This window comes from Bubalus bubalis, chromosome 11 (assembly GCF_019923935.1).
Source record: "Bubalus bubalis isolate 160015118507 breed Murrah chromosome 11, NDDB_SH_1, whole genome shotgun sequence".
Classification (NCBI taxonomy): domain Eukaryota; kingdom Metazoa; phylum Chordata; class Mammalia; order Artiodactyla; family Bovidae; genus Bubalus; species Bubalus bubalis.
In genome coordinates, this window is record NC_059167.1 from 11,582,368 (window position 1) to 11,607,888 (window position 25,521).

The window sequence follows — 25,521 nt, forward strand, 5'->3', positions numbered from 1 at the left end:
CAGTGTTTTGAGTTTGTAAGTTTGAAAGGCTGAGTTTGACTTTGTATCACTGGGAAAACTATAACCATTATGAATGAACGATGCAGAGTACATTCACAGGGGTTGTGTTTTACCCACTTTGGAATCAAATAGCTTCGGGAACTTCTGGAACTTTGTATGCAAATATTTGCTGTTAATTACAAAAGAGGCTTGATTGAAGTCAGCCTAACTTCATACACCTGAGTTATAGAATTAAAGAACTGTTTCCATTCCCTCTGCTGCTGCTGCTGCCGCCAAGTTGCTCCAGTTGTGTCCGACTCTGTGTGACCCCACAGATGGCAGCCCACCAGGCTCCCCCATCCCCGGGACTCTCCAGGCAAGAACACTGGAGTGGGTTGCCATTTCCTTCTCCAATGCATGAAAGTGAAAAGTGAAAGTGAAGTCGCTCAGTCGTGTCCGACTCTTAGCGACTCCATGGACTGCAGCCTACCAGGCTCCTCTGTCCATGGGATGTTCCAGGCAAGGGTACTGGAGTGTGGTACCATTGCCTTCTCCCCATTCCCTCTGAGAGGACAGAAAAGAGGAATGACTCTAAACTGAATCAGGGAAGATAAAGCCAGCAAGGCTCATTCTTAGTACAAGTAATATAAGAAACAAACAGCAGAAGACTGATATCAAATCATCAAGAGAAATATCCTGATGGCCGTTTTAATGAAACCTTGAAGTAGCCTACCTAGGTTTTGCCCAACTCTTCTAAGAGTTTAGATAAGATAGGACTCTGCCATCTTTGAAGTGTTCTCTCAGGTGTGGGGAAGGGACTAGATAAGCTCCATATATTCTGTATTAATCTAACATTATATGTAATTGTAAGTTACCTTTGAATTGATAGCATTTGCTACATGGACCATTGTTGAATTTAAAGGTGATACTCATCTATTGCTTCTAAGTAAGAAAAGTCTTTCTAAATTTATTGTCAGAAAGCATCTTTATATGGCTGATTCATGTAGATATATGGCAGAAACTAACCCAATATTGTAAAGCAATTATCCTCCAAATAAACATAAATAAATGAAAGAGGAAGCATCTTTAGCAGAAGCAGAAATAACATGGGTTGCATGGGGACACACTCCAGGATGTGAAATCACTCCCTTTTATAGTTACACAGATGATTTTTACAGCTTCAAAAGCAACAAAAAATGGTCCCCCATTAAGATGCCTTAAGTGTAATTGGATTGCTGTTTATTCACACCTTCTTAAGGTAGGCCCAATACTAAATGTTTCCATACGCACGATCATGTTACATGGTATTTTATTTTACTTTCATTTGTGATTATTGTTTTGGCCACACCCTGCGGTGTGTGGGACCTTACTTCCCTGACTAGGATTCAGACCTGCACCCCCTGCATTGGTATTTGAGAGTCTTAACCACTGAAACAACATCATATTTTATTAGATGAGGAAACAGGTATAAGAGACTAGTGAATTGTTATTTTTTTTCCAGGGACACAGAGATAAAATGTGGCAGAACTAAGACCTGAAGCTCTGACTTTGTGGCTCAAGGTCCTCTCCTGTGCATTGTGGTCTGCTTTTACTGACATACTGCTGGAAACTCTGGCCGTCAGGCAAATCGAGCCCCAGGCAATGTCGCTGTCCCCCACACCACCTTCAACCCTCATCCCACCACAAGCTACCCTAGTCATTTGAACGTTTCTACCTCTGCCTTCTAGCTTCAGCTGTTATCTGCCTCCATACCCAGTGTTGAGAGAACAACTCCAGGATCCTCTTAAACTTTCAGAAATTTTGGTTTCAGAGGTCTTCCTAATACAGCCTCTGCTGTAATGTTCAGAGGCATGCTAGAATACATGTTAGAATCTGTTAGTTCTAACACCCAAATATTTCTCAGGTTGGTCAAATTTCCTCTATTACCACATTTTCTGTCCTAGCTCAAGCCACCATTTTGGAAGAGGCGAGAGTCTGAACTATTGCAAAAGTTTTCTCATATTATGCTCTTCAGAGTGTCGTCTGAGGACCACTATCTTTCAGATCAGACTGTCATCCAGGAGTTTATTATAAATGCAGAATTTCATGCCTTGCTTTAGAGAATCAGAATCTGCATTTGGATAAAATACCCAGATCTTTGTGTTTAAAGTTAGAGAGTCATTGTTCTTATAGACTTCACCATATGGGTTTTTATTTTAACTTTTTAAAGTTTTATGTCGTTGTTTTCTTTTTGAAATTATTTTTTGATGTGGACCACTTTAAATGTCTTTATAGGATTTGCTACAGTATTGCTTCTGTGTTATATTTTGGTTTTTTGGCTATGAGGTCTGTGGGATCTTAGCTTCCTGACCAGGGATTGAACCTGCCCTCTCTGCATTGGAAGGCAAAGTCTTAACCACTAGACTACCAGGGAAGTCCCCTGAGCTTTTAAAAATGGATATGCATTCATACCCATTTCTTTAAGTCCTTGATGTCTTCCCCAAACCCAAACTCCTTACAATAATCTGTAAGGTAATTGGAGATCTAATTCCTATCTACTCCTGGGTATACTAACCTCCTTTTAGCTCCTAAAACACACCACACTTCTACCCACAAGATGTACCCACATTATTTCCTCTACCCAGAACACTCCTCTCCTGCTGTAGGATTGATAATTAGTTTCCTTTCTTTTGCCTCAGTTTAAATATCACATCTTAGGGAAAATGCACCTGAGAACTTTAGGTTCTTCCAGTTTTTCTGTATTATAACCATGTTGTTTTCCTTTAGAACATATACCTCAGTTTATCATATTATTTATTTTTCCTAATAATTATCCATTTCCCCTACAGGACTATATAAGGGTAAGTACGTAACTGTTTTCCTGGCATTTGACACAGCAATTAGCACAGAGAAGATGCTCTATAGATGTCTGTGAAAAAGTGAAAAAGCATACTGTGGTTACACGTGTGTATGTGTCTGCTCAGTTGTGTCTGACTCTTTGCTACCCATGGACTGCAGCTCACCAGGCTCCTCCATGAAATTTTCCAGGCAAGAATGCTGGAGGGGTTGCCATTTCCTGCTCCAAGGGATCGTCCCAACCCAGGGAATGCTTCTGGATGAATTTTTTCAGGAGTATATAATTCAGGAAAGTTTGTTAGAATTTACAATTAATGCAATTGCTACTAGTTTTTTTGTTGTTGTAGTTTTACCTGAATTATGTTATTTATGTATGTTAACCATACATCTTCTGTAAGATTTTCCTAATACTGATTTGTAGCATTACCAGGAAAGGAATTTTCATTTCTAAACTGTTAGTAAATATGGACTAGTTCTCATTTACCTACCATAACCAACACATACTGCTCTCACACCAAATGTCCAGCCATCTCCTTAATGGAAGCCAGAGAAGGTTGTCAACAAGTATAATTGCTTTGGGCTAGAGTTGATATTGAACATATTGAACAAATATTCTTTCTTTCTGCTTTCTTTTTATTTTTTTAGAAGAGAGTGCAGTAAGGAGATGGGGAAGAGTTCAAGGGCTGATGTCTTGAAATATTAGGCTGTAACTGATGGCTACTCCAGGGTCAGAAAAAGAAAACTCCCTTGTGATGTAGGGTTGCACAATTGCATAAAGCAGATGTGTAATAAAGGCTTGTATCTTTCCCTGAAACATCTGGCATTACTCATCATGAGAAGCAGGTGCCTAGGCTGGACAAGACCACATGTCTGTTCCAGGATGACACATTTCTGTTGTTTCTGGGTTGCATTTGAATTTTCTTTGGCTCCTGTCAACCCAAGCACGTTAACGATCAAAATGATAATACAAGGATTGCCCAAGAAAAAGAGTAAACAAGGTGGCTGCTTTTTCTGGCATCATGAGACTTTGAGTTTCAGAAAAATTAGTAAGCCACCCTATGCCTGACATCCCATGACGGTCCAGATACAAGGCTTGTATACTTGTTGTGACAGGTTGAATCATGACTTCCATGGACTCCAAAAGGAGGGTTTGCCAGCTGGTTAGTCTTTTTTAGGTCTTAGTCAAACATGGGTCAGGGTGTCATAAAGTGTACTAAATTGTATCCTTCTCCCCACTTAAAGCCATGCTGTCTCATCGGACAAGGATTTGTGAAAGTATTGGAAAAACGTTGACAAGTGTATAAAACTTCAGCCAGGGTACATCTTGTAAAAATTGACTTATTAAGAGAACATGATGCAATCACCTGTCTTGTTAAAGCCTTTTTTTTCCTTGCTTTACTCTCACGTGGAATTAAATCACCTATTGTTAGATTTCCAGGATGAAAACCATCTGGTTATTCAGGTCCATGCATACGCTTTGGATTATGATCTCTCTCTGAATTCCATGCGGTTTGGCTAGGACTTGTTCATATTTGCGGTTCTGATAATGGCAGTGTTTCTCAAGGTGTGGTGTTTGATTATCTGCTTCAGAATTACCTGGCACACTTGTGGAATGCATCAATCTCTGGCTACGGAATCAGCATCTCTGACATAAAGTTTGAAAGTTGATGTTTTCAACAGGTTCCACATGATCCGAGTGAATTCTAGTGTTTGAGAACTACCAGCCTGTGTTGAAGTTAAGTTTGCTATTTTTGATTATTTTCTCATAGGCTTTAAATAGACTTGGAGGTTAAAATAGTCAACTTTAAAAGTAAGGATTTCATGGATCAGCTTAACCTTACAACTTGGTTTTGGCTATGATACTAATGAAAATTATCCTATAGTTAACCCTTAGAAGTGTGAATGTGTGAGTCCTACTCAAAAGTGATTAGGACAGAGGCTTATGTTCAGGGATGGTTTACATGGTTTGGAGTGTTTGTGTTTGTGCATGTGTACACATGTGTGTAGAAGAAAGTAGAGTTAATTGGGGGCCTGTTTTGGATGAGAACCTTATATTACTTCTTCTTGTCCCAGGTCGAATATATATGGAATAGAAGAACTAAGAGGAATTTGTCTTTTGGATTTTTCCCTTAAAGAAATGTTTTTGTTTGTTTTGCAAAAGAATAGATGTACACTATAACTAAATTCTTTTCTTGACTCTTTTTTTTTTTTTTAAACTCTTTAGTACAGAGAGACAAAAACTATCATTTAAAAACCATCCAAGATGTTTTAATTCTCACTTGGAAACATAATCTTCATTTCCTAGCAACATTTATTGAATTGTAAAATACAAATAGAAAATATGCAAACTGAACTTCATCATGTAACCAGTACTGAGATTAAGAAACAAAACTTCATTGACACCCCAAAGTTGCTCTTGTCCCTAATTCTGGTCACTTACACTTCCCAAGAAAAGACATTTTCCTGATGACTAGAAGTTATCTTATTTCTAATAAAGATCTAATCATTTACTTCGGAGAAGGCAATGGCACCCCACTCCAGTACTTTTGCCTGGAAAATCCCATGGGCGGAGGAGCCTGGTAGGCTGCAGTCCATGGGGTCGCTAAGAGTTGGACACGATTGAGTGACTTCACTTTCACTTTTCACTTGGATGAATTGGAGAAGGAAATGGCAACCCACTCCACTGTTCTTGCCTGGAGAATCCCAGGGACGGGGGAGCCTGGTGGCTGCCATCTGTGGGATCACACAGGGTCGGACACGACTGAAGTGACTTAGCAGCAATCATTTACTTATCTTTTGTAATTATTAGTCTTTCTCCAGATATTAGAATCTTTAATGTTTTGATGATCAATATTAATTCAGTCTGAACTTTTTCTGGCTAAATATTGACTTTAAGAAACCCACACTATTCTGTAAAGCATTATCCTTCAATTAAAAAATAAATAAGCTTAAAATTACAAAAAAAACCCCTTTTTCCCTTTATTAATTTATAATTCTAGAAGTCGTCTTTCATTAAGTGAAATTCTCTAGGTTCACACAGAATCATTTCTGTTTATTCCATGTTTTGATTCTAATCTGAAATGTACAAATTAAAATTTCAGGGTAGATGTAGGTATATAGTCAATATTAATTATGGAACACTCAGGGTGATTATTTGAACTACATCAATTTAAAACAAATGGTTAACATTTTTTTCCATTTTATCCAATGGGAAAAGTTGGTTAATAAGCAAACCAACTTATTGCATATAATGAATTTAGTGTAATAGTTTATTGGGACTAGAGATAATTCAATAGGAGTTGACATTTTGGTGTATTGGACCTACAAATGCAAAGAAATATGGAGCTATTAGCGACGTCACATGATTATCTCTTTTAGTCATAAATCAGGCTCAGCAAGGGGCAAGCCTACTGTCTAAGGATTAAAAGGAAGGTGTTGTGATGATATGAAAAGAATACTCTGCTTAGAGTGTGCCACCTTGAACAAAGGCAAGTCATATAGCCTCACTAAACATCAGTCTGCAAATCTGTAAAATGAGAATAATAATATTTTCTTTGCAAAATTGTAGCAAGACATAGATAAGATTAATGTTCATAACTGTCTAAGCAAACAGTTGAACATAGTGACCAGTCAGTCACTGTGAGTTTCTCTCTTTCAGCGGGGCATTTCCAAAGGAATTTCACATGGGAGGAGTATTCTAGTAAAAATCAGGCCATACTATATCCTTTACAATACATTTCTTTCTACTTATTTATTGGTCTATCTATCTATCTAAAACCAATACATGCTAATTACTTAGAAATTTGGAGATCAGTTCAGTTCAGTCACTCAGTCATGTCTGACTCTTTGTTACCCCATGGACTGCAGCACACTAGGCTTCCCTGTCTATCACCAACTCCCAGAGCTTGCTCAAAATCATGTGCATCGAGTCAGTGATGCCATCCAACTATCTCATCCTCCGTTGTCCCCTTCTCCTCCTGCCTTCAATCATTTCCAGCATCAGGGTCTTTTCCAATCAGTCAGTTCTTTGAATCAGGTGGCCAAAGTATTGGAGTTTCAGCTTCAAGATCAGTCCTTGCAATGAATATTCAGGACTGATTTCATTTAGGATGGACTGGTTGGATCTCCTTGCAGTCCAAGGGGCTCTCAAGAGTCTTCTCCAATACCACAGTTCAAAAGCACCAATTCTTTGGTTCTCAGCCTTCTTTATAGTCCAACTCTCACATTCATACATGACTATAGGAAAAGCCATAGCTTTGACTAGACAGATCTTTGTCGGCAAAGTAATGTCTCTGCTTTTTAATATGTTGTCTAGGTTGGTCATAGGTTTTCTTCCAAGGAGCAAGCATCTTCTAATATCATGGTTGCAGTTACCATCTGCAGTGATTTTGGAGCCCCCCCCCCTCCCAAATAAAGTCTCTCACTGTTTCCATTGTTTCCCCATGTATTTGCCATGAAGTGATGGGACTGGATGCCATGAGGTTTTCTGAATGTTGAGCTTTAAGCCAACTTTTTCACTCTCCTCTTTCACTTTCATCAAGAGACTCTTTAGTTCCTCTTCACTTTCTGCTATAAGAGTAGTGTCATCTGCATATCTGAGGTTATTGATATTTCTCCCGGCAATCTTGATTCCAGCTTGTGCTTCATCCAGCCTGTCATTTTGCATGATTTGGAGATAGAGATATGCCAGAAAAAGTCCCTTAATATATACTCTCAGAGACAGCCACAGGAAATACTGGTTCTTATAGACATCCTGTTTATCATTGAATTTCCTTAGAACCTCTCAGAATAGTAGGCTTTCTCAATGATTGAGAAATTGAACTTTTTCAAAGACTCTATTAAAGTACTCATAAATTCTTTATGAATATTAATTATGGGCTTAGAATGGAACTGAGGAGAATTTCTGGCCCACCTGTTATTTTTTTCAGTCCTTAAGGACAGATACTTGCCCTATTAACTTCTCAAATAACTCTTGAATCAGAGATGATAATGTATCTTTTTATAACAGGGTAGAATTAAAAGTAGATGTTAATATAATAAAACATTAAAAAATTCTCTCTTATTAGATTTTCATTTCATTTAAAGATTAAATTGTCTTCTTTTCCTTTCCTTCCCTCCCTCCCTATTTTTTCTCTCTAGTAGAGCATGGGAAAAATTGATTTCATTCATTGTCTCCCTTGCAATATAGGCAACTTCAGCCACCTTGTAACCCAGGGGAAATAATTCCTGCCCTGCTTTCCTCTTAAGCCGTGACTGTCAAAAATCAACCGTGATAATGTATGTGTTTTTTATGAAATAAAGTGCTATAAACTTTTTGTATTGATATAGCAATAACAGGAAAACGCTTGTGCACAACATTAATGTAAATATTTATATTGGGCTATACATGAATGCCAAAGAATGCTCAAACTAGCGCACAATTGCACTCATCTCACATGATAGTAAAGTAATGCTCAAAATCCTCCAAGCCAGGCTTCAATAGTAAGTGAACCGTGAAATTCCAGATGTTCAAGCTGGATTTAGGAAAGGCAGAGGAACCAGAGATCAAATAGCCAACATCCGTTGGCACATCAAAAAAGCAAGAGAGTTCCAGAAAAACATCTATTTCTGCTTTATTGACTATGCCAAAGCCTTTGACTGTGTGGATCAAGACAAACTGCGGAAAATTCTTAAAAAAATGGGAATACCAGACCGCTTGGCCTGCCTCTTGAGAAACCTGTATGCAGATCACGAAGCAACAGTTAGAAGTGGACATGGAACAACAGACTGGTTCCAAATCGGGAAAGGAGTACGTCAAGGCTGTATATTGTCATCCTGCTTATTTAGCTTATATGCAGAGTACATCATGAGAAAAGCTGGGCTGGAAGAAGCACAAGCTGGAATCAAGATTGCCGGGAGAAATATCAATAACCTCAGATATGCAGATGACACCACCATTATGGCAGAAAGCGAAGAAGAATGAAAGAGCCTCTTGATGAAAGTGAAAGAGGAGAGTGAAAAGTTTGGCTTAAAGCTCAACATTCAGAAAACTAAGATCATGGCATCCGGTCCCATCACTTCATGGCAAATACATGGGGAAACAGTGAGAGACTTTATTTTTCTGGGCTCCAAAATTACTGCAGATGGTGACTGAAGCCATGAAATAAAAAGATGCTTACCTCTTGGAAGGAAAGTTATGACCAACCTAGACAGCATATTAAAAAGCTGAGACATTACTTTGCCAAAAGTAACTTTGACAAAGATCCATCCAGTCAAAGCTATGATTTTTCCTATAGTCATATATGGATGTGAGAGTTGGACTCTAAAGAAAGGTGAGCGCTGAAGAATTGATGCTTTTGAACTGTGGTTTTGGAGAAGACTCTTGAGAGTCCCTTGGACTGCAAGGAGATCCAATCAGTCCGTCCTTATGGAAGTCAGTCCTGAATATTCATTGGAAGGAGTGATGTTGAAGCTGAAACTCCAATATTTTGGCCACCTGATGCGAAGAGCTGACTCATTTGAAAAGACCCTGATATTGGGAAAGATTGAAGGTGGAAGGAGAAGGGGATGACAGGGGACGACAGAGGATGAGATGGTTGGATGGCATCACCAACTCACTGGACATTGAGTTTGGTTAAACTCGGGGAGTTGGTGATGGACAGGGAGGCCTGGTGTGCTGCAGTCCATGGGGTTGCAAAGAGACAGACACGACTGAGAGACTGAACTGAAGTGATGTTACCTCTTTTCTAACTTTCAGTGGATATAAAAAAGCAGCATCATGACAAAGAATATAACACATTTTTCTAGCCCTTATTTTACCCAGGGTATGGCCCATTTCCATTACCATTTTTCTTCAGCTTTTATATTTATATATACAATAATTACTGTTAGCAAAGCATTAAACAGGCTACCTTGCATTTGGGAAAAATTAACATTAAGCACTAAATTTTACAGTCATGCATCCCTTAGACACAGATTAGACTTGTGTGTCTCTGTGCAGAAATAATACATGATGTGCTCTGAAGTCAGAACAAACTGGTTTTGAGTCATTGCTCCACTCTATCAGCTATGTGACTTTCAGGGTAAATTATTGTCTTCTTTCAATCTCAGCTTCGTGAGGATTAAATGAAATGGCATATATCATGTCCCCGGGACAGTGCTTGACTCAATTTAGGAATACTGTCAGGATTAGTTCCCTTTTTCTTCTCATCACAACACCAAAATATTTACTTATAAGAGATATGAATGGCTTGATAATTTAGAGTCATGTGAAAAATCTATAACATTTATTTTCACCTCAGCAGCATAGTGTGAAAAGTCATGGTTTTGTCTACATGGATTAAGAGGCTATAAATTTTATTTTCAAAAAAGATGTTTGATTGGAAATTTGTTTACCTTGCATAAGGCACACACACATGCTACCAGTGAATTAATGACTTAAACCCATAGAAGGGATAGGAGAAAACTTGGGAGAATATTTGAATGAGCTTGGATTAGAAAAAAAGGCTTTCTTCACGTAACAGCAATTCAGGGATCATAAAAGAAAAGTATGTCACACTTGATTATACTAAAATTTACTACCTCTGAATAGCAAAAACAAAACAAAACTATAAAACAAAGAGTGAACTGTGGAAATTTACTTATAATTCAGAAGCAAGGCTAATATTCTTAATATGTAAGGAGCTCCTACAAATCAACCAGAGAAGATGAACAACTTAGTACAGTAAACCAAAGTCCTGAAAGGGCAAAAGTCTAGCTTTTTAACAATTTTCCTCAAAAATTCTTATATTGGTAGTATTGAGTCCAAATACTGAAGAATGAATATTACACCATCTTTCTACTGGAATAGGAAGACAGTGGTTGTAATTAGACTCATTTTGCATGAAGGACTTTTCTTAACTGGCTGAGTATTTAGAAGCTGTGTGTATGCTCCGTTGAGTCTGACTCTTTGCAACTCCATGGACTATATAGCCTGCCAGGCTCCTCTGTCCATGGAATTTTCCAAGCAGAATATTGGAGAGCATTGCCATTTCCTTCTCCAGGGAACCTTCCCGACCCAGGGACTGAATCTACTTTTCTTGCATTTCCTGCATTGGCAGGCAGATTCTTTACCACTGCACAACCCGGGAAGCCCTTTTATAACTATAAGTTTCCTAAGAATATTGTTTGAAAATTCTAGTTTTTTAAAACAGTGATCTTTTTAAACATTGGTTTTCTCTGCCTCTTTTGTCAGAGCATTAGGGAACAGACACTGAACTCTTTCTTGATGACTTAGTGAATCATTAAGAACACTGGTGTTTGTACTCCATCAGGTAGTTGTCGTTCGGTGCCTAGTCTCTTTGCGGCCCCATGGACTGCAGCACGCCAGGCTTCTCTGTCCTCTACTGTCTCCCAGAGTTTGCTCAAATTCATGTCCATGTACTCTATTGTAAAGGAGTGCAAAGAGGTTATAAAGGTTCTTTACCTCAGTGCTTGTTAGGCTCAGATTGCTATGCATTTTTAATTCTGAGGGAGATATTAAGGCTGGCAACAAAAGACAATTATATTAATTAAAATTACCCTTGAAAATTCCTTAGGAAGTCTCTTCTATGGAGATCAAAGTACAGTCTCAGGAACTCCAGAACAGTTTCTCCTAGGCATTAGAAGGGATTGCTGTTTCTCTGATTGAGCATCAGATAAGATAATTTTTTCACTATGCGGTATCAGGTTTTGTGGGGAAAAAAAAAAAATGTCTGTTTTTAAGCTCTAAGGCACTTCCTTTGTGTTTATACATTATGTGAATGTACTGATTATATCCTCAGATATATCCCGTGAAATGTGTAAATATTTTATATTCATTTTACAGGTGGGGAAATGGAGGCTTTGAAGGATGAAATTCCTTACCAAATAACACATAGGTTATTACATATGGGGAGGCTTTCTGGGTAGTGCTAATGCTAAAGAACCTGTCTACCGATTCAGGAGATATAAGAGTGGTGGGTTTGATCCCTGAGTGAGGAAGAGCCTTTAGAGGAGGGCAGAGCAACCCAATCCATTATTCTTGCCTGGAGAATCCCATGGACAGAGGAGCCTGGCGTAGGGTCACAAAGAGCTGGACACGATTGAACACACATGCAAGGATAACATATGAGAGAGCCTGTGACTTTGATTTAGATTAATCCCATGGGCTTCCCTGGTAGCTCAGACAGTAAAGAGCTGGCCTGCAGTGCAGGAGACCTAGGTTTGATTCCTGGGTGGGGAAGATCCTCTGGAGAAGGCAATGGCAACCCACTCCAGTATTCTTGCCTGGAGAATCCCATGGATGGAGGAGCCTGGTGGGCTATTGTCCATGGGGTCACAAAGAGTCAGACATGACTGAGTGACTCACACATGCTATATCAAATTTCTTAGAATTGCACGGTTCTGAGTGAGAGTCCAATAAACTTTTTTATTGAATAAATTATTGAAGTTTTAGATACTAGCTTTGGGAGTGAATGTGTATTAGCTATTCAGAGATACAACTATCTTCTACTTCTCATCAGTATTCTGCCTAGGCGAGGTATTACTCTGCATATCTGCAGAGGTGATAAGTAAAGTATAAGGTGGCACAGTTTGCAAAGATATGTTTTTGATCATGTATGCAGCTTGCCACACTGATATTAGGGAAAACACATTATGATTGAGCAACATATTTAAACCATTTCACTTTGCATTTCACATTTCTGTACTCTCATTGTCCTCATGAATCTTTCATTGTACCTCAGAATTGGGAAATAAAGTTGAGCATTTCAGGGAAGGAAGCTTTCCTGGGAAGAATGTCTGTAATCAGCTGATGAAATGAATACAATTGGCTATGTATGATGGAACTCCTACCATATACGTCCCACAGAAAGCCCTGAGTAAGGGAAAACAGCCACCACAGCATGTTTACCATTCATTCATGAGTGCTTAGTTCTTGACTTCAAGACTCTGGCATCAAAGATATGATATGAATAGCAAGCATGAAGGTGAGACCCTGAAAAACAGGAAATTTTATATAAATCCCTCTTGTGATTGTGATCAAATTACTTAACGTTTCTCTGTTCTTTCTAAGAGGAGATTAGCTAAGGAATCATTGTCCAAACCTTACTTCAAGCAATTAATCCTAATACTTACCCAGATGTTTTAGATTCTCATGACATCTAAACTTCTCATTCTCTTTTCAGTGTTCTCAATGAGAGTTGCTTGTGTTCCCCTTAGGATGAGTCTTCTGTGTCTTTTCAGCCATGATTTATCATCTCTTCTCCTGTCCTTCCTTCTAATCTCCTCTTCTCCTATCCATCCTCTTCCCAACTCCGTCACATGACTGCTGCACAGCTTAAATAGATTTGCTGAATTATGCATTTAATCTGCTCTGTAGGGTCCATTTTGTTCTTTTTATGGACCTTCCATTGCTACAGAACTTCGCCCATGTTTAATGTATGAGCTGCCATAAAGAACTCTATTTTTTCAGCATTTTTGCTGGAAATTGTCCCAATTTCCCTGTTTTGTTAGTGTGTATGGACTAGCAGCTCCTTGTTTGATCCTTCCACCCATTCTCCCCTTCCTCTCATGCCTGAGAGAATGCCGCTGGTGGTCACGCTTAGAAACCGTGGCTAAAGCCACTCACAAGCTGGGTGACTTTGGGTTCTTTCATAACTTCTCCCGTCTTAGTTTCTTATCTCCAAAATGCAATTGATAATAATAACGTCTCTTTGAGTTGGTGTGAGGATTAAGCAAGATGATGCGTATGAAGTTTTGGCGTATTGTACGTGTTCAGGAAATGTTGAACTATGGTTACAATCATCCCCATCTCGTTTCTCAGAAGTTCTTTCGTATTTGAAACATAATTTGTGCTTTGCAGTTTGTACTCACTTGGAAGTAAATGTTTTATGTTGTGCTGATTTCTGTTTTCCAACCCATTCTGATGGTCCCTGTATTTTTCTCTTCTAGCCACTGCCCTGTTTTTCTCCTTTCAATATCACATAATTTGAAAGCATATTCTACATTGTCAGCTTTGAGTTTAGAATTTTAGAGGTCTTCAGATCTGAAGACTATGGGGCCCCTGCTCCCAATATCTACCCATATATAAATTAAAATAAAATTGCTTTTCAAAACAATTTTTGAAAGCAACGCAAAATTCTGTAATAACTACCTTTAGGTTGTGTGTATGTGTGCTCAGTCATGTCCAACTCTTTGCCACCCCATGGACCGTAGCCCTCCAGACTTCTCTGCCCATGGAATTTCCCAGGCGAGAATACTGGAGTCGGGTACTATTTCCTACCCCAGGGGATCTTCTCAACCCAGGGATCAAATCCATGTCTCTCGCATCTCCTGAAGTGGAAGGTGGATTCTTTACCACTAGTGCGATCTGGGAGGCCCTATACAGATAAAAACATATGAGCTTTAAATGATGAACTTAAAGATTTAAAATTTTAAGTTTATAAATTTCTGAGTCAATTCACTGAACTTGAACTTTTAGTTTTTTTAGAGGGACCGCTGGTGAACTGTTATGAATTTCCATGTTAAATAATTCAGCCTTATAAGCCAGTTGTCATTTCCTTGTAAGACAGATGTTTATACACACATACTAGTATATATTATATATATATATTCATTGTATTGTTCAAAGTACATAATATCTGGAGAGAGAAGATAAAAACAGTTGTCATATCTGGCATTTGCTGGCAGGTTTTTATATAGGTTTCTCAACATCTTTGAGTCTCCTTTCCTGGTCTGTGAAAATTGGGTCATAACAATATTTTCTTCTCAGTGTTGCTATGAAGATTAGGGAAGATTACGCAGGCAACACCTTTTGAGAGGTTATTACTCACTGTATAACTTCAGTGAGTTAAATTTACATTCGGCATACTTTCTTTGTCTTATTAAACCATTTAGGTGTGAAATCAAGGTCGGTACTGAACAACTGTTACCTATCTATCCTCTGCTGTTCAGCAACTGGTCTGGGCTGCTTGGTGAGCACAGTCTCTCTTTCCCACCAACACATGAACACCAAGAAGAAAGGCTCATTTCGTGACAACAGGAAAGGTAAGGAGTAGATGCCGGGGTCCAGCCCCGGCTGATCCAGGGTATTCGAAGGAGAGACGGCGTAGGCGAGGGTCAGGAAACAACTGCTTAATTAAACGTTAATTAAGGATATAAAGAGTAATAGAATGAGGATAGCTCAGTAGGAAAATTCAGTGGAGAACAGAGGCTGAGTAGCTTGGTTTACGCGGGAGACCAATAAAACTTCAAGACAAGAAGTTTGCACCACTTACGTAGGCCACAGGCGTCCTTCCATTCTCCCGAAGGAGAGGAGACACTGAGGCCTCCCCGGTCGGATCTTAGAAGCCCAGGCATAATTAGTAAGCATGGTGGCTTCCGCGCTCCAGATGGAGACTCAGCCAGAGTGAGAGAGAGACATGGGGAGACCAGTCTTTCGAGGAACTGATCCCAATTCTTTATTTTCCATGGTCTACTTTTATACACTGAGATGTTATGCAAAAGTCACGTGGGGTCAGCAGTCCTGACTTTTATCAAAGTCAGGTGCTTCATACAAATGTATACAGAGGTCTTAGGGGTGTTACATCATCTTCTGGCCAGGGGGCCTGCTGACAATTTATGATCCTCTCCTTGTGACAGCGGTCAGTCAACCAGGACACTTATTTCTCCAGGGGTGATTATTCTTAAAACAGACGCCACCCAAATAAAGTTACATTCCTATAGGGAGAGGGTGTAGTGGGTTTTAGTTAAGGAAAGAATTTACTTAGCCTAAGGTCTAACGTGATTAATATCAAAGGTTAATACTTATTTCTTCTATATATTCATTAATGTGTATAAGGGCAGGGGATGTGGAGACTTAGCAGTAAACATGGGCTCAACAAATGAAAAACCCTTCACCAATACGATTTCTAATCAGCCCATTATACTTATACTAATAATTTTCTAACTTCTCTAAGGAACCTGTTTTTAGAAGGTTTAAAGCATCTCGTGCCTCTCACAGTTGGGAGGCTGTGAGCAATCACATGTGGCCGGACAAGCCTGTCAGGCAGGCTAGAGAACCTTCAGAGGAGTTTGTAGGTTGAAACGCTCCTATCACGCCCAGGAATTATTATTAACTGGAGCTCTAAGTTAACTCCTTCTCTGAAAGAGGTGGTGGGGGACAGCCCCCCGTAAAGTCAGAGGTGTAGGGGAGAGCACAAAGTAGTAAAGTAGGCAGGCTCTGGTTATGGGGGTAGATGCTTGAGGATTTCCAGGGGGACTCCTGAGGCTCCATCCCGCCTTTGCGTATGTCGAGCCTCCTTCCTCATGACCTTTGCCATGGGCGGAGTGCCTCACGCCGGCCCCCAACAAGTAGATATGAGAAGCAATATCGAGTTCATAGTCTTGTTGGGAAGTTTAAATGCAATTATTTGTAAATTACTCACCACACTGCCAAATGTAGAAATGCTTATGATTAGAAAATGCTACATAAACGGGGCTGTGCTGATTGCTGCTGATAAAATCTTCAGAACCAGGGTGCCTTCCAACTTTTGGTTGACATAAAACAGGTTCAGGATTTGCAGTAAATGAGGGTGACAGTCAGACCTAGGTGAATACATAATTAACACGGAGGAAGACATAGTGTACATAGGCAATGGCGTTAGTCCTCATGATTTTCATGGATGGTGAATCTGGACAGTCAAGCTTTTTTTTTTTTTTAATACTATACTTTCTTGTTGCCTGTTATGGAGAATGGGTGATGTAAATTAAAAGACCTTTATTTTTCAGAGTGTCATGGGGTTTGGGGTACAATTTAGGGGCAGTTTCTGAGGCAGAGTTGAAATTTTCAGCATTCTAAAGGGGAAAAGTATTTGAAGATCCTGAGAAAATTGGAGAAGGGAAAGAGTCAACAAGGTTGGTCAGTGTGTGGTTGAAAGAGAAGAGGAAGAAAAATCCTGGTAGTGATTTAGAAAAGAAGTCTCTAATGGGTACCTTTAGACAATTTGGAGGAATATGCAATTTAAATCTTTCTCCATATTCCCGACAAAATCTTCAGTAAAATCTGTACTACCCATGAATGATTGGGTGTAGATGCATTCTTTAGAAGAACTATGAAACACAGATATACCTCTAGTACCGCTAACATGAGGTAGTGCAAAACTGGTGCATTTAAGAACATCTGAGTCACACTCTGCCTTTCCATCTATCTTTTTACTCCGTTGTTCTCAGAGGATTGTTTTATAAAGAACAGGCTTCCTCATTCATAGCTTTTTTATACCCAGATTTGAAATCATCTTAGAGTTAAGTTCTCAATACCAGAACCCCCTTATCTACCTTAACTTGCCCTAGAATAGGCACACTACTTTGATATGAGGGCTTAGATATTTAGTCCAAGGGAGGAGAAGGTGAAATCAGAGTGGTAATGATAGTAGCAATAATTGCTACTGGCTGAGAGAGATGCATAGAATAATGGTATAATGAAAAAAGATCCGTGTAATTGTCCAGTCCGATCAAGGTTCTGTCATTATTTGCAGTGTGACCTCAATCAACTTATGTAATGTCTCCAAATTTTTGGTGTTCTCATCCATAAATCCTCTCCTCATAGAGTTGTGAAAGACTCACAAAGAAAGGGAACAGTGATGGAAAAGCAACAGGTTGAAAGAATCCAACAGAAAGCATCACTGTTTATTAAAACGAATGATTTTTTTTCCCCCTAGATTTTAATGAAGTTGTAGTCCTCTGGCTAAATATTTAATTTCAATTGTAGAACATGGCTAGTTATACTATATACCAAAAGGAACATGCACTTTTACAGATGTTAACTTATTCTCTTTTGTAAGAAATTAATTGTGATAGTCAAAAAATCTTCAGATAGTTTCATTTTTCATTATTATTGTGAATAATCTAGTAAGTTTATGCAAGATTCTAATATTTACAGTAGTAGGTAGTATTGACTGCCTACCTATGTGTGGAACTCAATTTTTAAAAATTATCATTATTCAACTAACGAGGATAAACAATTTGCCAGTTTCTTTAGGCACAATCTGATACTGGTAAATTGAACAATTCTAAAACCAGTTATATGCATCACAAAATAGCAATAGAAATATGCTCCATTTGAAAATGTGCTCTTATCTTTGGATTTTTATTATTCAGTTAGCACATTAGCTTAAGGTGTAGTTCAACTACTAAAGAGAGGATGACTGAGCCATTTATTAGACATAGAACATGAAATCACTCATTCTCCCCAGTGAGTTTCAAATTTCTAGTCCATCTGGAACTAGGCAATGCCAACCAATTTGAAAAGGAAACAATCACAATCTCTTTGCCAAGATTTTCTGTCTTAATAGAACTGAAGACTATGAACAACATTTTTCCTTTCGCTGTTGCTGGGCAAAAGTTTTACCTTCTCTAAATCTTGCTTACATAACAAATGTAGTGGTACTTGAGAAATACAATGGATCATAATGACTGTTTTGTAGCACTGTTTTTATTGAAGAAAATGTTTACCCCAGTATTTCAACATTTATGGAATAAACAAGGGAGTTAACAAGAGAAGTTACTTTCAAGTTTCTTGATTCATGACACTGTGGGATGTTTAGCTGTGGGAGTATTTTTAAAGTTTCTGTTCCTATTACAAGGGATGATCAAAGGCTAAGTATAAGTAGGGCTCCCCTGAGCAACCAATATACAATCATTTAGTAAATAAGTGAGAAATTCGAAGGCTTATGTGATAAAGTACTTTTTTTTCCAAGTAGAATTTAAAAATTAACAGGGGCCAGATGAAAATTAATATAATTAATAGAATCTATGATTAAGGATGGATGGCCTGATCAAGCCATTTTAAGCATATTTATTCATCTTCAAAGCCAAGGGAAAATGCTTTTGAAATTAGGTCAAAAGGAGAAGTGGTTTTTCTTAGTTTATTGTATGATCTAACATTGTTTGAATTCTATATTGTAGAGTAACAGACCACAACGAAGATACTATGAGATTTGTTTACATTTCAAAGAAAAGCATAAAAGACTTTCATTCTGCAGAGTTGAGAATTTATGTGATTCCTTTACAGTTGATTCCAGGGTTTCTTAATTATCTTTAATGACAATAAGTTTTCTGATTTTTTCATATCTTACCTTAAGCAATTTTTGATGTATTAGAATTAGAATTATTGCAAATACTATTAATCTTTTTTATCAAATAAGAAAAAACCTATGTTATAACATTTTAAAACTTGGTTTTGTGATTTTGGTTTGTTAGATATTAACTTGTATATTCTTATAAGTTAAATGCAATTATATTGATATATAACCATTTCAAGAATTAAGCTGCAATTGACTGGTTACATGACAAATGTAATGTATAAAATTACATTTGTAGACATTAAATTGAACACTTGTGAATTTAAATTTTTTAGTTTTAATATTTTGGAACAAATAGATATTTTTATATCTTTAGTATTTTTGTAGTCTTTGCATCTTGGTTCCACAGATAAACACATTTTTAAAAATCCCAGGTCATTTCTTTGTATCCCTCCTATGTTTCACAACTGATTGCTTACTACCTAGCATGTGTTTGCTATTGCTGAAAACTAACTGATTATAAAGTACAACCATATTTTAAACTTTGAAATAATTGGGTAGCCATTGTTGGCATAATTAATCATGAGCTTGAAGCTCAACATTCAGAAAACTAAGATCATGGCATCTGGTCCCATCACTTCATGGCAAATAGATGGGGAAACAGTAGCTGACTTTATTTTTGGGGGCTCCAAAATCACTGCAGATGGGGATTGCAGCCATGAAATTAAAAGACGTTTACTCCTTGGAAAGAAAGTTATGACCAACCTAGACAGCATATTAAAAAGCAGAGACATTATTTTACCAACAAAGGTCTGTCTAGTCAAGGCTATGGTTTTTCCTGTGGTCATGTGTGGATGTGAGAGTTGGACTATAAAGAAAGCTGAGCACCGAAGAATTGGTGCTTTTGAACTGTGGTGTTGGAGAAGACTCTTGAGAGTTCCTTGGACTGCAAGGAGATCCAACCAGTCCATCCTAAAGGAGATCAGTCCTAGGTGTTCATTGGAAGGACTGAAGCTGAAACTCCAATACTTTGGCCACCTGATGCAAAGAGCTGACTCATTTGAAAAGACCCTGATGTTGAGAAAGATTGAGGGCAGGAGGAGAAGGGGATGACAGAGGATGAGATGGTTGGATGGCAACACCGACTCAAAGGACATGAATTTGGTTAAACTCCGGGAGTTGGTGATGGACAGGGAGGCCTGGCGTAATGAGGTTCATGGGGTTGCAAAGATTCAGACACGACTGAGCGACTGAAATGAACTGAACTGAACTGAATCATGACAGTTTGTACCTAATGACAGTCATTAAAGAGTTAACCTCTTGTAGATTCAGTGTATATTCTTATCAAAATTCCAGCTAGCTTTTTTGGAGAAATTACAACCTGATCCTAAAATTCATAGGGAAATGACAGAGGATCAGACTAGCCAAAACAATTTTGAAAAAGAAGAACAAAGTTGAAAGACACACATCCCTATTTCAAAACCTACTATAATACTATAGCAATGAAGATAATATGTCATTCTGGCTCAAGAATTAACATGTAGATCAATGAGATAGAATTAATAATTTGGAAATAAACCCTAGATTTTTGGTTAATTGATTTTTGACTAAAGGACCAAGTCAATTCAATAGAGGGAAGAATAGTTTTTTCAACAAGAGGTATTGGGATAACTAAATATTCATGTGCATAAGAATGGATTTAGATTTCTACCTAATATTATACACAAAAATGAATTCAAGGTAGATTATAGGCTTAATATAAAAATTAAAACTAAAAAGCTCTCGAAAGTAAACAGTATTAACTCTCTGTGATCTTGGGTGAGGCAATGAATTCTTAGAAATTATATCAAAAGCATAATTACTAAAAGAGAAGATTGATAAGTTGTGCTTCATGGAAATTAAAGACTTTTGTGTTTCAAAGAACACCATGAAGAAAGTGAAAAGACAACCCACAGAGTGAGAGAAACATTTACAAGTCATATAACTGATTCTTAAATCTAGAATATATAAAGAATGCTTACAACTCAATGAGACAAACAACTCAATTAAAAAATGGACAAAGAATTTGAATAGGTAGTGCTCCAAAGATATATGAATGTTGAATATGCATGTGAAAAGATGTTCAAAATTATTCATTTTTAGGAAAATACAAATCAGAACCACAATGAGATGCCACTTTATGTCCACTGAATAGCCATAATAAAAAAGAGAGAAAATAACAATTGTTAGTGAAGATGTGAGAAATTTGAACTCTCATACATTGCTGGTGGGATTATAAAACTTATCACCACTCTGGAAAACTATTTAGCAGTTTCTCAAAAAGTTAAGCACAGAGTTACCATATGACTCAGAAATGCCACTCCTAGATACCTATCCAAGAGAAATGAAAACATATGTTCACACAGAAATGTGTATAAAGATGTTCATAGCAGCATTATTTATTAGTAGCCAAAAAAGTGGAAACATCCCAAATACCCACCAACTGATAAATGGATAAACAAAATGTGGTAAAGCCATACAATAGAATATTATTCTATAATAAAAAGGAATTAATTACTGCCACATGCTATAACACTGATGAACTGAAAAAGCAGTATGCTAAGTGAAAGAATCAATCCCTAAAGATCACATGGGGTATGTTTCTGTTTATATGAAATGCTCAGAATAAACTAATCTACAGAGACAGAAAGTAGATTAGTAGTGGCCTATTGGCTTCCTTGGTGGCTCAGAGGATAAAGTGTCTGCCTGCAATGAGGGAGACCTGGGTTTGATCCCTGGGTCGGGAAGATCCCCTGGAGAAGGAAATGGCAACCCACTCCAGTATTCTTGCCTGGAGAATCCCATGGATGGAGGAGCCTGGTAGGCTACAGTCCACGGGGTTGCAGAGTCGGACGTGACTGAGCAACTTCATTTTCTGCTTTTCTATGGGGGAAGGGGTGACGGGGTTGATGGGAGTGACTACTAAGAGGCGTGAACTTTCTTTATGGAGTGATGAAAATGTTCAAAAATAAGAGCATGGTGATCATTGTGCAGCTCTGTAAACATACTAAAATACATTCAATTGTACACTTAAAATGAATGAGCTTTGTGGTATATAAATTGCATATCAGTGTGTGTGCTCAGTCACACACTACTTATTTTGAACATTTCATATAAACAGAAACATATCATATGTGATCTTTTGTGATTGATTCTTTTACTTAATATACTATTTTGGGGGCTCCTTGATATTATACCATGTAGCAGTAAGGTATAGCATGTAGCAGTAATTAATTCTTTTTTATTATAGAATAATATTTCATTGTATGGCTATACCACATTTGGTTTTTCCATTTATCAGTTGGTGGGTATTTGAGACTTAGGCAAGAATACTAGAGTGGGTTGCCACTTCTTACTCCTGGGGATCTTTCCTGACCTTGGGATTGAACCTTCACATTTCCTGCATTGGCCAGTGGATTCTTTATCACTGTGTCACCTGGGAAGCCCTCAAATTATAGATCAATAAAATTGTTTAAAAATTGAGGTAGCTTCCAAAATGTAATAAACTAAGTGGCATGTGAATATTTCTGATCATTGTTATTTATAACAGCTTTAACAGCTGTGCTCCCTATTTTCTCTGAAAATAGTCTAAATATAGCCAGTTTCATGTACTCCATCTCTGTTTCTATATCTGTGTTGGCTTCTACTTCTTCCTGTCTTTTGCTGTATCTCTAGCTAATTCAATCTGTAAAATTAAAGCACTATAATAAGATTTGTTTTAAAATCTGTTTAATACAGCACTGTCTTCCCATGTTTTACTAAATATCAGTTCAGTTTATTTCAGTTTAATGTGCGCTAAGCTAAGAAACCACTTTCTTATTTATGCTGGATATTAGCAGATGCACTTGGCAATTATGGATCATAGCTGATCCTAAGTAGCCTCAGATGAATTGTTGCTTTCTCAAGTCTTGACATTTCTCATTAACATCTAAGAAAATGCTGATTATTTGAGGAAATAGGATGAAAGACACTAAAATTACCTAGGGAAAGAAAGCTCACTGAGGCTCTTTTAGTGTTTGAAGGATAATGGCCAGTTAATCTCCATAAAATCTGAGAAATATATGTAAAGACCAGCAAGAATAATTTTGTTAATGTCTCAGGAACAAATTCCTGAGAACAAGGATTTCAAACTCTGAAATGAGTTACAAAATCTAAGCTGGGCATTTCTTTCTCTATCCACAGAGGAAAAAATAAAAACAATTTACACAGCCCACTGTGAACATAATGGTTCAAGGCAGAAGATGTCCTTAACTGAATCAATTAAGCATATTTATTTTTTTCCTGGTAAGTCTTTAGTTTTTTATTGAGAAAGTTCATTTATGGACCAAATATTGAAATTAGTGTTGATGTATTTCACATCAATCATTTCATGATTAAAAGAGCTTCTGGTGAAATAGGTCAGTTGAACGGACATCCTAGGCTAGCTTTGAACAAAATCATACAGTTGCTAGCGTTGTTCTTTGGTAGTCTCTTTCTTCTTTCATGAATTACATCTCTTACTAGTAGGCAGCATGGTGTAGTAAAAACACTTGAGACCTGAAAATGCAACCCAGTTTCCCATATGCAAGTTGTCCCTTGGGTTGTCCGGTTGCTGAACTCTATTTCCACATATTCAAGATGAATATTATCAGCCCTACTTCATGGAGTAGAAATGAGCATTAAATGAGACAGTGTCACAATGTACAGGAAGTGAAAGAAATGGTTCCTCCCTCTTCTTCTCAAAGTCTCTCCTGTCACAAATACAGCAGAGAACTTCAACAATTTTAAGATGATCTTGTCTTGTTAAGGAGTATATGAGTTTTGAAATAGCCTGTGTAGAATTTTAAATAACATTGGACATGTGAGAGGGAGACACTTAAAAGCACAAAGAACACTCTAAGTTCTCTTAATTAATATTATGGAGGTGAGCATGCCCATCATGTACTGATTCGGGCCAGTTTGGCTCATGTGATTATACAAGTTATCAGCTAACTGGCCAAGGATGTTTGGCCTGATGGCTTTGATCTAATGAGCATTTAGGTGATATTTAAAAATGGTGACATATAATGAAATATCATTCAGCCTTAGAATGAAATTCTGACACTTGCTACAACATGGATGAGCCTTGAAAATGTTGTGCGAGGTGAAATGTCAGATACAAAAGGGCAAAATGTGGGATGACTCACTTATCTAAGACATCTAGAAGAGTCAAATTCGTAGGGCAGAGAGTAGAATAGTGGTTTCCAGGGGCTGGAGGAAGGGGAAATGAGGAGTTATTGTTTAATGGGCCTAGTTAAACTCTAGGCCCAGTTTGTGATGATGAAAAATTTCCAGTGATAGATCGTGGTGAAGGTTGAATAGTGTGAATGGACTTAATGCTGCTAGCTGAACTACACACTTAAAAATGGTTAAAATCTTATATTTTATATCATGTATATATGTCACAATAACAAGGGCAAACTGCTAAATACAAAATAAATGATATAATACAAACAGTGGAAAGTGTAAAGATTGTAGAGCTTGTGAAGACAAGCCACAGACTGGGAGAAAACCTTTGCAAAAGACATATCTGATAAAGGACTGTTATACAGAATATACAAAGAATCCTTAAAACTCAATGGTAGAAAGTGAATGACTTGATTTAAAAAATGGGTGCCTGAACAAGTATCTTGCTAAAGAAGATAAACAGATAGCAAATAGCCTTTAAGATCTGCTCCATATCACATGTTAAGAGGGACATGCAAATTAGAACAAAAATGAAATATCGCTATACACCTATTCAGTCAGTTCAGTTCACTTGCTCAGTCGTGTCTGACTCTTTGCGATCCCATGAACCGCAGCATGCCAGGTTTCCCTGTCCATCACCAACTGCCGGAGTTTAACCAAACTCATGTCCATTGAGTTGGTAATGCCATCCAACCATCTCATCTTCTGTCATCCCCTTCTCCTCCTGCCTTCAATCTTTCCCAAAATCAAGGTCTTTTCCAATGAATCAGTTCTTCACATGGTGGCCAAAGTATTGAAGTTTCAGCTTCAGCATCAGTCCTTGAATATTCAGGACTGATCTCCTTTAGTATGGGCTAGTTGGATCTCCTTGCAGTCCAAGGGACTATCAAGAGTCTTCTCCAACACCACAGTTCAAAAGCATCAATTCTTCGGTGCCCAGCTTTATTTTTAGTCCAACTCTCACATCCATACATGACTACTGGAAAAGCCATAGCTTTGACTAGATGGACCTTTGTTGGCAAAGTAATGTCTTTGCTTCTTAATATGCTGTCTAGGTTGGTCATAACTTTTCTTCCAAGGAGCAAGCATCATTTAATTTCATGGCTGCAGTCACCATCTGCAGTGATTTTGGAGTCCAAAAAATATATAAAGTCTGTCTGTTTCCACTGTTTCCCCATCTATTCGCCATGAAGTGATGGGACCGGATGCCATGATCTTAGTTTTCTGAATGCTTAGTTTTAAGCCAACTTTTTCACCCACCTCTTTCACTTTTATCAAGAGGGTCTTTGGTTCTTCTTTGATTTCTGCCATAAGTGTGGTGTCATCTGCATATCTGAGGTTATTGATATTTCTCCCGGCAATCTTGATTCCAGCTTGTGATTCATCCAGTCCAGCATTTCTCATGAAGTACTCTAAATATAAGTTA

General features: G+C 37.9%; 1 protein-coding gene across 2 annotated transcripts in view; it reads left to right on the top strand.

The window, feature by feature from the left end:
• The window catches only part of DIO2 (iodothyronine deiodinase 2), a 123,440-nt gene that overhangs the window by 15,820 nt on the left and 82,099 nt on the right, over positions 1-25,521 (top strand). For both annotated transcript variants that reach the window (XM_044924677.2, XM_044924678.2), the window contains exon 2: positions 14,689-14,838. In XM_044924677.2, coding sequence (XP_044780612.2) covers positions 14,689-14,838 — 150 coding nt within the window. The remainder of the gene's footprint in view (positions 1-14,688; positions 14,839-25,521) is intronic.